Below are 12,633 nucleotides of genomic sequence, written 5' to 3' on the forward strand. Positions count from 1 at the left end.
ATTCAGAAGCCTCGAAATATTTTTTCTTAAGCGTTAAATATTTTTTTAAACTATTTAAAATTATTTATAAAATAAATTTTTATTGTATTGTCCTCGAAGGTCATGAATTATAAAAAAGATCATGACGCTTCAGCTTTTAAGCTTATATAATTTATGCGCATGAACAGTTTGTGTACAATAAAAGACGTCATCTGTTTGTTAGTAGTTGTTTTAAATAAGTATCGAAAAGTTTTATTCGCGAAATAAATATTTATGTGTTTAATTTAATAATCTGATAGTTTAAGTTTGTTAATTAAATTTATTTAAAATGAATAATAATGAGAAATTCTGTTTGGGTCATTGATCCGGTTTATCAATCTCAATTGATTTGTTTGCTCTCGATATTCAAATAGATTTATATATTTACTCAAGTTTGTGGTTAACTTCTGACAGCTGATCAACAGTTTGTTGATTTTTTCATAAAATTTACCCTTAAATATTTATTTAATTTCAAAAAAAGAGTCAATTAACTTGACCTTTAACTTAATTGAGTGAGTAAATATAGTGGCCCGATATAATTAACGACGTCATTGTCTAAATAACAAATATTTGATTTAAAGTAATTAAAATTATCTTGAGTAATGGATTTTTTGAGATAAGTGACAAAATTTCAAGCTCATGCTTATCAGTATCACTAATCACACGCTGCATAGATATTCAAGACCTGAAAAACCGGTTTTTAATTTTGATTGGGTGCTTTTATGATTGTTAAGACTCTATGTTGGCTCAAAAGTTGCGCACAGTACTTGTGAGTGTTTAGTCTGTAACTACTACTACACACACACACACATTGGTGTGTATTATCGCTTCGAGGCATTTGTTCGAATCGCTGCCGGTTGATATGCCCAGTCCCGAAGCCGAATCCCGGTTAAGAGAATCATTGTGAGAGACCCACAACAGTTTACATTCTTTAAATATTTTTTAAGTTTTTTTTTAAAAAACAATTATCAGTTTTAGAAAAAACTCTGGTGGCAGAAAATTTTTTGATTTTGAGGAGTTTTAAAGGAATATGATACTTTGAGAGAATAATTGAAATTTTTTGACAGAAAAATTTATCATTATGGGTAAGTTGATAGAAATTAATTTTTTTTTGTGGATATATTACTGAAATTTTACGGATGGTATAAAAATTTTTATTGTTTTTATTTTTAAATAAATATAATAAAAATTCATATTAAATTTTTACTAAATAAATATAGTGAAAATTATGGAGTAAATATACAGCTAAAATTTCAAGCTAAATATAATAATAATGACAAAAATTAAAAAAAAAAAATTTTTTTTTTAAATAAAAAAAAAAAATAATAATAATAATAATAATAAAAGCTATTATTTGAGTACCCACATGCATTTTTTATATATTTATTATATATATATAAAATATATAAAAAATTGATGTGGGTACTTAAATGAAAGGTCTTGATTTAGTCTAACATCGGGATGAGCTTATATTTTAAAAAATGTCAGTATTTGAGGACATACAAGGTAATTTTTTAATTATTGACGTTATTAAACGAATACAAAATTTCTTTATTCTCTTAATAATCTAGATAATAATAAAAATAATAAACATTGCAGAATATATTTTAAATTATCAGAGTAAAAATTTCTATTTAAAAAATAGAAAATAACATTAAAGAAAAATTAATCTGAGAAAACATATTAAAAAAAAAAAAAAAATTTTCCATAATATAATCTCTAACAACAATAACAAAACTAATTATCTTGATTGATTTGTTTGTCCGCCGCTGACCCATAACTTCCAGCCGGTTACGTAAGATTCATGTTCGCAATAATGCTGTGCATCGCGAACATGATAATATACGGACTAAAAGTAAACATATCAACAACGATTATCGGGATGGTTAAACCACGGAAAGTAGTTCAAGGATCAAACGATACATATTACGAGTGTAGCTTCGAAGACACCCCTAACTCAACAATCCAGAGTCCAGATCCAAGCACAGTGGTTTACTTCGAGGATCAGTACGACTGGACATCAACGCAGCAAGGACTGATAATCAGTCTGTACTTTGCAGGCTACATGCTTGGGATGTTTCCAGCTGGCTATTTTGCCGACAGGTTGGTAGTTTTTTACCACCATTATCACCACCACCACCACCATCATCATCATCATCATCATCATCAATTTTCAGGTTCAACACAAAGTGGGTCCTTTTGATCTCAGTCCTGATGAACTCAATCCTAACTCTGATAGTCCCAATAGCAGCCAGATCAATCTCGATGCTTTTGCTACTGCGATTCATAGCTGGACTGGTCAGCGCAGCGAATCTTCCAGTGGTGAACGTCCTGGTTGGCAAGTGGATTGTCTACGAGGAGAAGAGCACCTGGGTAGCGATCATAAACGCAGGAACTTCTTTGGGCACCGTGATTTCAATCCTGTCGTCCGGACTGATTATGCACGACATGGGCTGGAAGCCTGTCTTCTACATCCACGGGGTCCTGCCCCTCGTCTGGTGCGCAGTTTTCGCCGTGTTCTTCGCAGACAACCCAGAAACCCAAAAGCTGATCAGCGAGGAAGAAAGGCAGCTGATAATAAATTCTTACGGGCACCGCCACACCAAAAAAGAGAAGATTGCAGTCCCTTGGAAGGAAATTTTCTCCTCCAAGCCCTTCTGGGCTCTGCTGGTGACAAACTGCTTGGGTAACTTCTGCTGGTACTTCCTGCTGACCCAACTACCGCTGTATATGAATAAGATGCTCAGGTTTGACATTAAGAAGGTAAGTTGTCCTGATCTGGCATTCTGATCAGCCGTTCTGATCATCCATCTAATCTCTTTGCAGAATGCGATGCTGAGCTGCTCACCGTACCTGATCAACGCAGTGGTGAACCCCTTGCTGGGCAAGATCCTGGACATTGGGCGCCAGGGCGGCTACTGGTCGCAGACAACCGGCCGGAAGATCGCCGTTGGGATAAGTAAAGTCGTCTGATTATTGATGACTGATCTAGATCACTTTCTAGAATACAGTGAGTTGATGCTTCCAGGCTGCATTCCACCCAGTATAATGCTGATCATCATTGCGTACATCGGGTGCGACCGGACGACGTCAACGGCTCTGCTGATTGTGAGCATTGTGATCAGTGGAGCGATTTTCGTTGGCCACCTCACGAATCAGAACGACCTGGCCCCGAACTACGCCGGGATTCTGATGGGCATCACCAACACTCCGGGGACTATTTCTGCCTTTATTTTGCCTGCTCTTGTTGGAGCTTTGACCGAAGGCGGGGTAAGTTTACACCACAATCAAATTAAAAGTCTTTTCGACTAATTTTGAGCCTGATTTTTCGTTCTAGCACACTTTTCAAAGATGGAGGTACATCTTTTGGATCAATATCGTCGCACAGTTGTTGGCCTTTGTGGTCTTTGTAATTTTCGGATCCGCTAAAATTCAAAGCTGGAATTTTCCCGCGGGTCAGCCAACGGAAAACGCAAAAAAACACAGCACTGATGAAGATGAGGTTACTTCTAAAATGATTTAGTGAATTATTTTTATGTGCTATTGTAAATTGTGTTCGATTTTTTGTTTTTATTTTATTAAAATTTTTTACTATTTTTGGTGGCAATTTTCTGGAAGACTATTGGTATTTTATCGACAAAATCCAATAATAACCGGTTGAATTTTTTAGGTAAATGTGGTGAAGATTTAAAAGAGTTACTTTCAAGGTTTTAAAAATGGTTTTTGCACTTGACCACTGGTAGTGGTACCAGCGCCAGGCGTCACCCAGTAAAACTGTTCTCTTATTAAATCCGAGGATTTATCGCCGCAATAACGATCTGTGGTTTGAAACAAAACTTTAGCTCCCTTTTTATATATATTTGCCAACGGCCGCTGATTCAGCGGAATTTGAAAGAGCTCAATAAGCTCTCTACTCCATTTATTGCTTTTCTTTTTTATTTATTTTACAGGAAAAAAAAAAAAAAATAAATAAATAAATAAATAAATAAACCCTGTGAACACATAAACAATTGACAGCTTTCAATTTTTGTTTTAATAATCGCTCAGCTAATTATTGTTATTATTATTAGACAGCTTTCAATTTGTGTTAATAACCGCTTAGCTAATTAACAGAAATTTTTGATGGTGGTTAATTTTAATTACAGTGACCTGGATTTTCGAAAAAAGGGGAAGGAGTAAAATTGCCTGGAGCGAAAATTTGAAAAGGGAGTGTTGACATTCCAGGAAGCTGAAATAATTATTAAAACTACTAATACCACTGTCAACATATTGCTTATACATAATTCAACAATCTCGAACAAATAACAAAGTTTTTGCATACTGATGAGCTTAAACTCTAATTTACTTATACACAATCTCGCGGTTGCTTTTTTATTTTATTATTATTATTAAAACATTTACTCGCGTTTCTCCTCCATCATTTTAAAACATAGTAAGAGTTTTAATTAAGAATGCAATCACAACACTTGGACCGTGACTTAATTATAACTAAAATTTAAATTAATGTGTAATTATGTAATTATATTAATTTTTAATTTTTTTTTTTTTCTAAATTAACTGATGGAGCAATCGAGCGTGAATAAGCTGTGAAATTGATTTAATAATATAAATTTAAAGTTTTATTGTTTAAGAATAATTGGAGTATATGTGTGAAGTTTGCATTTCCAAGTTAGAGCTATCCGCCGGAGGAAGTTTACTAATATAACGTTTATATATACCCAGAGCTACACACTGGGAGCAGTCGAAGGAGGTATTAGTACAGAGCTGTACTCACTCAGAAAGCAATAACTTTGAGTGCGCGAATTTCCCGACCACGGCGCCAGCTGACGGCTCACCGCAGCCCTCGATATAACGACACTAACCAATTATTAACGGGAATACCAATGACGGCTAGACGTCACTGCCCTATATTCTAAATTTCGATCCTTTCGTTTATATAATTTATTTATTTAGTTACAATATTAATTTTAGATCAAAATTACTTTTTAAAATGAATAATTAAATCAAAAATTGTTAATTGAAACAAAGTTACCGATGAAGAATCGAGTTCAAAGATTGAATCAGACGACCGTAGGTCAAGATACACAGTTAGCTATCATCAGAAGAGGTATATAATTCTCCCAATGTAATCGAGTGGATCTACAATGCACTAAATTTTGAATAGAACATAGAATAGCGGTTAAGTATACATGCTCCCAAATAGTGGCATGTGGCTAGGACATTTGTTCGCGTTGAATCGTTCACCCACTATCACCCACCGAGCCATCACAGTTCCATTGCTAATTGCTCATTAGCAACCTCCCAGCTCCCGGCTCCCAGACATACAATATTCTCCAGCAGAGAGTAGGATATACACGCATAATTGGCATTTACTTCTCGGACCAGAAGTGTCAGGTTAACCACCGGCCTACGATCCACTGATTTTAATCATCCTATTATTGTTATAATCGATCCCTATTTGCACCCATCTGCCTCTTCATCTATTCATTTGTGCAGCTATTCATCATTCTTTCGGAGAATCTTTCTATAATTAAGAGCCTCATTAATTGACCCAGTTAAAACTCCTCAGTAACTTTTGATGCGACGTCACGGACCGGGTGAAGAGTTTGAACATGTCTTGTCTCATTTTCCAAATTATTACAACAATTCCATCAACAGCAGTACAGACTTTTCCGCTTTTGATTTTACACATAAATGACTTTTGTTTAACAAACAGCCTTTGATTAGTTAGCTGTCTTGAAGGATTCTCTCCGCTCGACTGATTACTCAGACGTAATATAACACGTAACATGTATACTATTCATAATAAAGATGATAATAATAATAATAAAATCCGTATCTACAGATTAGATTCCTCGGATTAAATTCCCCCTCTTACCTTTCTCCCTCTTGCTAACATATCCAGCGAAAGATTCTTCAACACTAGTGTGTGCAAAGCGTCAGCTGATTCAACATGTCCAAAATTTTGGGAAAGTATCAGCATGCACGAAGCGAGAATCTCGACGAGTACTTCAAGACTCTTCGTAAGTTTTTCAGACATTATGTTAATAGAAACAATTAATGATTTATTAAAAATGGTTGTTGCTTTGTTGCAGAACTGCCTTACCTGGTCAGAAAGATGATCAACATGTCCAACCCGAGGATCGAGGTGACCAACGAGGGGGACAAGTGGATCGTAATGAATGTCACTATGGTGCGCACGCAAGTCTGGGAATTCACGCTTGGAACTGAGTGGGAAGAGGTGATGCCATCTGGCGTTAAACTCAAGGTATTTAACAGTCAAGGTTGGCTGATGTCCCACGTGTAAATTGGTCTGTGTGTTGTTCGATTACAGAATACTACTACCATTGAAGAGGACAGCATGATTATTGTCTCGATTACGGAAGACGGCAACAGAACGGTCAGGCGGTATGATTTTACTGATGATGGGGTGACTTTAGTGAGTTTTGTTTCTTAGCAACCTTTTAGCCACTATATCAACTATGAATAAATATTAAATAATTAATTTTATTAAATTGCACTGTACTTACTTTAATATTGACGTTTTTTTAAATATAAGCTCATCATGATGTTACATTCATCAAGATCTTTCATTTGAATACCCACATGCATTTTTTATATATTTTTTATATATACATATATATAAATATATAAAATATATGAAAAATGCAAGTGGGTACTCAAATGAAAGGTCTCGATGAGCATAGCATCAAGATAAGCTTATATCCTTAAAAATGTCAATAGTTCAAGAGATACAAGGTCATTTCTTAATTTTTCCACAAAATTTTAAAAAATTACTTAAAATATTTTTGAATTAAATTGATTATATTTTATTTAGACACTATCGCACGCACGAACGGATATCATTGCCAAGAGACACTTCAAGAGGATTAAGTGATAACAACTGTAAACAAATAATTAATAAATGATAAATTTAAAAACCAAGTCAAAGTTTCTTATTCAAATTCCTTTAGCAAGCAATTTAGGAATAAATCCCTATTTTATTGGTGAATAAGACGAGAGGGACAAGAGCAGGCCGGTGGAGGACTACATATTGGACGGTCCTCTCCCCCTCCTTCTCCTGCACCTCGTCGTCTGATCTTCCGGTAGAACTCAGGACACAGGATGCCAGTTATTATCTTTTTTTTTTTTGAGGTTGTGCAAACAGGATTGTGAAATATTTAACATTTGTCGTGGATCCGGTAGGTCAACTCGTACTTTATTATATTAAATAGTTTGTAAGGAAAATAAGTATCTAAGGTATGTGTCACGGGGTGATATTTCAAGCTGATTGCTCCATTAAACCCCATTTTCCAGATGAAAAGTAACGTGGCTTCTTATTACCTACTGCTAAATCATTTTTATGCTTTGTTTATAAATCTTTAATGTGACAGCTCAGTGGTGATTATGACCCGTTATTGGGTTAATGTTTCGTTAGGATTTTATATAAGTTTAATAAATTATTTTTTGACTCAAAAAAATCATTTTCTCCAAAATTGGTTCAAGATTTTTTTATCCTTCTGGTCTCTATTTTTCCACAAACTCATATTTTAGGCCTTATACAGAATATTCTGTATACAGATAAATAAAAAAAGTAAAAGGGGTGTAAACCCCCGAAAATTTGGTATTGAATATATTTAAATTTGTAAAATGAATATAAATCAATGGCGAACCCCAAATGAATAGTCCACTCGGTGTGGTCGATGTTTAACGCATTGACGTAGGTGTATACGAGTTTAGCATATTAATAATACGTGACAACACTGCTAACGACTCGCTCACCACTAATTTTTCCCCATACCATTTGCATATTTCAATTCAAAATACTCAAATTACAATTATAAAATTCTTCTTTATAAAACCCCTTCTATTTATATTTCAATATTTTTTTTTTTTTTCAACAAAATAATAAATAATAATCGGCTCTTCCTTAGTATATATTTTTTATAAATTCAAGTACGCTCGACAACTATCAGACAGAAACCATTATCCTAATTGGTAGCTGACAGACATTGGATTTTATTTTATTAAATTATATTCCAATTTGTCAAAGACTCGATTGATTGGAAACTTTTATTTGTATTTATCATTTGAAATTATATATATATACATATATTTTTTTTTTTTTTTTTTTTTTTATCATAACAACCTCAACTCGATCGTCAGAAGCAGAAACAGGGGCAATTACTCGAGAGTGGTTAATTCAAGTGCTGGAATGCCGGAAGAAGACCAAGACCAAGACCAAGACGGTGAGAAAGAGAGAGGGAGAGAGAGAGAGAGAGAGAGAGAGAGAGAGAGAGAGAGAGAGAGACTGGATGGTCAGAGAGGAGTTAATAGGGTGTGTGTTGGGTGTCTTAACCTAGATAGAGGATAAAAGGCCTAAGGACAGAAGATACCACGAAGGAGAAGGTGAACGAGCCTGCCCGAAGGGAACAATCAATGTCTGTCCCAGGTCACAGAGCATGTCCCACTACAATCCGCATTATTCCCTCAGCTCAACCAGAAGTGACGTCAAGACGTTTCCTGTCTCAAGAGTTCCCCCTCCAATCGCTTGACTGGTCCTCGTCTGTATAACCAACCTTACAAACTGTGTTTTTACTCAACAGCAAACATGTCTAGGTGGTAATTATTAATTTATTAACGAGGGAACAAACTACTGTTAATAACTCGAGATTATTCACATCAACTGGTAATGGATGTTTGCATGCAATAGCTAATTACTGATCGCTGATTAGTTTACATTACGATTCATTAAAGCTGGCTGATTGCGTTTCTCTGTCCCCGGTAATTGCCGGCTTCACTTTTTAACGATCGATAGTTTGTACTGTGGAAGGGAGGGGGTTCAATTTTTAATTTGGAGTGGGGAGGGAATTAGTAAAAATGGAAGATTCTCTAAAATTTAATTTAATTTAATAATTAAAATATTAAAGATTAATTTAAATGAAAAAAAAAAAAAAAAAAATTCAGACGGCCCAAACCGAGACTCGAACCCGGATCTATTGGTTTCGCGCTAAAAACAGGCTAAATATCTTCCAAAAAAATTGATTTGATTTTTTTTCTAGTTTTTATGCACAAATTTAATGCACCTCTTCTATTATATAAAAATTAAAAATGAAATTTCTTGATAAAAAAGGTATTATTACAATTACTTACAGCAATTATTTTATACAAAAAAAAAAAATGAGTGTACTAAAAATGACTGGCCTAACACGAAGAATGACTCTCAGTATTATTGTAAGCAATATATCTTTTATTGTCGCCGTGTCTGCTTGTGAATAAGAATTAATTCCTGGACAAGAGTCGTGGGTGTACGTGATACGCTGTCAAACAAGATCGTGACATCCTGTTAGAGTTCTTAAGTTTCAGCTTATAGCTAAACTTAAGTCCTCGAGTAGCTCCTTTAAATAGTTTTGATAGAGATCTTGGTCCAGCTCAATCAAAAGAATAATATTTTTTTACTCTCTGTTGCAAAAATAATTCGTAGTTTTATCTCATGTGACAGAGGAAGCAGAGCACATGCTTTTTGTTAGGATGTACTAGTTAAAATTGCAGGTTGGACGACACCCGGCTGGACATTGGATCCAGAAGGATTTATCTTGTTCGCCTCGTCCAGGACTAACTCTCGCTCTACTATTTCGCTTTGTAATTACTATTTTTTTAGCTCATCCGCTTGCTGCGACTCTCTTCCTAGTACTCTATTATTTTTCTATTTTCTCCCCCTCCATACTTTTTTGTTATTATTCTCATTCGCTTTTGTTTGTTATTTTTTCTTCTGTTGTTCCTGCCTCTGTTATTTCACTCTCTCACTTTCTCTTTCTCTCTACCCCCTCCCCGGCCACCAACTCAACAATTATCTCATCCAAGATAATAATTACCAGGCACGAGATTTTTTATGGTATTTTTATCAATAGCCGGGATTTGTCATCGTTTGTCGAATATTGTGGTCAGTATCTGACGTGACTTCCGTCGGGTTTCTCACCAAACGCATACAAATATTATTATCTGTCTGTTTATCGTAATTTATGCAGTGACTCAGGAAAATAATATTTTTTATATTTAATATTTAAAAAATTTTAAAAATTCTAAAATCAATAAAAAAAAAAAACAAAATATAAAAATTTTCTCAGTTATTACTTTATTCATAAATCCACTATAAAAATTTCCACAATATACTTTAACTAAACAAACAATTACTAGTCTAGCATTTAAGTTTTTCCAGCCCAGTCACTAACGATGTTTAATGTAAACTCAACTCTAGCTCGTACTCCACCACGGTCACTCGGTTAAAAAAATAAAATTATCCAGAATTTTATTTATTTACATTTCCGCTCTGAATTGTTTACTTTAGAATAAATACCAGAAACTCGAGTAAAGAGCTGTTTAAACTTTAAATTATCACACAAGTAAACATCCAGAAGCGTTTGCACAACATTAATCGTCATTCTAAAATTAGATCACCGATAAAAAACAATAAACAACTAACTATATAAATGCTCAAGTCTGGAGATACAAGCTAAAAGCTACAAGCTTAAAGATCGGGAGTTAGTAGCGCTAGGAATCAGGAATCAGAAGGTACGACGTGACACGCATAGTACAATTCCTGGAGCTTCACCCGGCATGCTAATGTCGCTTCGAAATCACGTCTTGTCAACTAGAAGCAATGCTCCATCACCATCACCATCTTCATCTCTCCTCTAAAACTCCTGGGATTTACACCAGATTCAATTCAACGCTCGTGTCTACGCATCACCATCACCACCATCACCATCACCATCATCATCACCATTATCATCATCTTCCTCGTCTTACTTGGTGATCATTGATCAAGCATGTTTGCAAACGTAAATATCTGAAGGCTGATCATTGCAAAACAACTTACTGGGTCTACGTTATCGGCAATAAAACTAATTTTGAGTCAGTGTTATCAGCGCTGAGATACTGTCATGAAGCTGTTTATAGTCCTCATCATCACCATCACCATCATCATCACTTTTTCCACGCAATCAGACGGCAAAACACGTCGCAAGTACTATTGCAGCGAACAACGGGTAAGTTTACAAATTTTTTTCACAAATTATACCTTTATTATTTATTGTTCAACTGTTCAGTGCAACGACAATTATGACTGCCAAAAAGTTCATCACCTGTACGTCTGCACATTCTACTTGTTTTGCATGAATTGGGTCTGCAGGCCAAATTGGAGCTGGTAGTGAAAATACGTTTTACAATTTCATTGCAAATATGTTATGTTATCATTAATAAAATCGCTAAAGTAGAATTTGGTTACCAAAAGTATTTTTAACCCGTCCGTTTCTCAAGAGACGAGAATTGCAGATGGGGACATATTAACAGAGATAGTCTCTCTGGTTTCTAGATAGAAAGCCAGAAAGATATAAAGGCAAAGGGTAAACTGCAGAGCTTTGCATCAGTTACTTTGATATCGAATGGAAAGAAATCTAAGCGTCTCTGATCATCGATCAAAAAAGTTTGCTTCAGATATTCGAGTGAGTGACCTTATATTGTAATTTGATTTTTTTTTTTTTTTTTTTTTTTTTAGATGCTTAATTTAGTTTAAATTTTTTATATTACCAATTTTTTCACGGATATTGTTAGATGACTGTAATTGAGGTAAAAAAAAAAAAGGGTTATTGGAAGTGATGGCATAAAGGTAAGACACGGAGGCGTTGAATGAAATGAGAATAGATGGTGACTAGTAAATTTATCAGAATAAGAAAGACACCGTGGTAAAAGGTTGTGCCTCGGATAATGTTGAGATAACATTAAATAGGCGTTGACGATAACCTCTACCACCCAGAATCTTACATTGTTGTATCATATTATTTAGAATCAGTGTCAGTCATCATTAGACTTTCCGTAAATATTCTCAGATTATTGCTTCCTTGTTTACTCTTGAATTTTCAAATAATATCCATTAAGAATTACTAATTGACACATTAATTACTCGATTTGTGATAGAAAATTTCAAGCTTTAATAATACTCAGTGGCTTAAAAAATAAAGTAATTAATCACTAATAGGAATGCTTGCTGCAAGATTAAGAATTCCTCAGATAACATTTCGAAACTCTAAAAAACAAGTTCATCATTGTAAAAGAACATTAGCGTTAAATAGATGTCTAATTTTTGGAACAAAGAATTGTTGGCTTTATAAGGCATATTCTATCAGCTAGATGTCATTAGAAAGAATGAAGATTCTAGTGATAGCGCTTGGGTTGTTGTTGGTGGCTTCAATCCTCGAAGCCAAGTTTTACCGCGATCATGGGTTTCCACTTGCAGGTATGTAATAATCATCAGAGCAATAATACCAATTTAAATAACAATTCATTTATCAGAACGCGTTGGGGATCGTTGTGATCGTCAGCGTAGCTGCAAGAACGTAAGAAACTCCGAGTATTCTCGAGGTAAGTGCAAGTGTCTGCCGAATTACAGGCCTTCGAGACCCTGGGGTAGATCCATCTGCAAGGGGGCAATAAACGCGTTTTGTGAATCCGATGATGACTGCTTAAATTCGGACGAGATCTTTTGTATCTTCAACACCTGCCAAAACTACACAAACTTCCTTGATTCAGATGTTGAAGTTACGAAGCTTTACCGAA

At 34.8% G+C, this 12,633-nt stretch overlaps 3 protein-coding genes and 1 long non-coding RNA gene across 8 annotated transcripts in view; 3 read left to right on the top strand and 1 right to left on the bottom strand.

The window, feature by feature from the left end:
- Ten-m (teneurin transmembrane protein Ten-m) overlaps positions 1-12,633 on the bottom strand; it is a 125,661-nt gene that overhangs the window by 92,079 nt on the left and 20,949 nt on the right. The window contains exon 1 of one of the 3 annotated variants that reach the window (XM_074253075.1): positions 5,897-5,991. The exons of the other annotated variants lie outside the window; for them this stretch is intronic. The gene's annotated coding sequence lies outside the window, so the exon portion shown is untranslated. Of the gene's footprint in view, positions 1-5,896; positions 5,992-12,633 lie in introns of those variants that run through there. 3 annotated transcript variants of the gene reach the window in all.
- LOC141533962 (sialin-like) lies at positions 379-4,181 on the top strand. 3 transcript variants are annotated; one of them, XM_074253099.1, is made up of 7 exons: positions 379-1,103; positions 1,806-2,121; positions 2,196-2,781; positions 2,845-2,977; positions 3,047-3,288; positions 3,356-3,520; positions 4,164-4,181. In XM_074253099.1, the coding sequence occupies exons 1-7, from the start codon at positions 1,100-1,102 to the stop codon at positions 4,164-4,166; spliced, it is 1,449 nt and encodes a 482-aa protein (XP_074109200.1). In that variant the 5' UTR covers positions 379-1,099; the 3' UTR covers positions 4,167-4,181. The 3 variants fall into 3 exon arrangements, with proteins under 3 accessions (XP_074109200.1, XP_074109199.1, XP_074109198.1); XM_074253098.1 differs by lacking the exon at positions 4,164-4,181 and adding an exon at positions 3,689-4,028; XM_074253097.1 differs by lacking the exon at positions 4,164-4,181 and having other exon boundaries at positions 383-921; positions 991-1,103; positions 3,356-3,625.
- LOC141533969 (fatty acid-binding protein, liver) lies at positions 4,709-6,963 on the top strand. Its single transcript, XM_074253107.1, has 4 exons — positions 4,709-6,041; positions 6,114-6,286; positions 6,353-6,457; positions 6,857-6,963. Exons 1-4 carry the CDS (start codon positions 5,972-5,974, stop codon positions 6,914-6,916), a joined length of 408 nt encoding a protein of 135 aa, XP_074109208.1. The 5' UTR covers positions 4,709-5,971; the 3' UTR covers positions 6,917-6,963.
- LOC141533971 (uncharacterized) lies at positions 10,524-11,768 on the top strand. Its single transcript, XR_012480357.1, has 3 exons — positions 10,524-11,066; positions 11,127-11,522; positions 11,632-11,768. It is a non-coding gene; the product is annotated as an uncharacterized LOC141533971 (long non-coding RNA).

Source organism: Cotesia typhae, unplaced genomic scaffold, assembly GCF_013202065.1.
Source record: "Cotesia typhae breed Kobodo isofemale line unplaced genomic scaffold, CoteBio_Ctyphae scaffold_121, whole genome shotgun sequence".
Lineage (NCBI taxonomy): Eukaryota > Metazoa > Arthropoda > Insecta > Hymenoptera > Braconidae > Cotesia > Cotesia typhae.

Excerpts from the sequence above, each read along its gene's own strand:
- LOC141533969 (XM_074253107.1), top strand. The coding sequence starts at position 5,972 with ATGTCCAAAATTTTGGGAAAGTATCAGCATGCACGAAGCGAGAATCTC. Across the intron at positions 6,042-6,113 it reads CGAGTACTTCAAGACTCTTC|AACTGCCTTACCTGGTCAGA; the intron begins GTAAGTTTTTCA and ends GCTTTGTTGCAG. Across the intron at positions 6,287-6,352 it reads CATCTGGCGTTAAACTCAAG|AATACTACTACCATTGAAGA; the intron begins GTATTTAACAGT and ends GTTCGATTACAG.
- LOC141533962 (XM_074253098.1), top strand. Across the intron at positions 3,289-3,355 it reads GAGCTTTGACCGAAGGCGGG|CACACTTTTCAAAGATGGAG; the intron begins GTAAGTTTACAC and ends TTTTCGTTCTAG. Across the intron at positions 3,521-3,688 it reads ACAGCACTGATGAAGATGAG|GTAAATGTGGTGAAGATTTA; the intron begins GTTACTTCTAAA and ends TGAATTTTTTAG.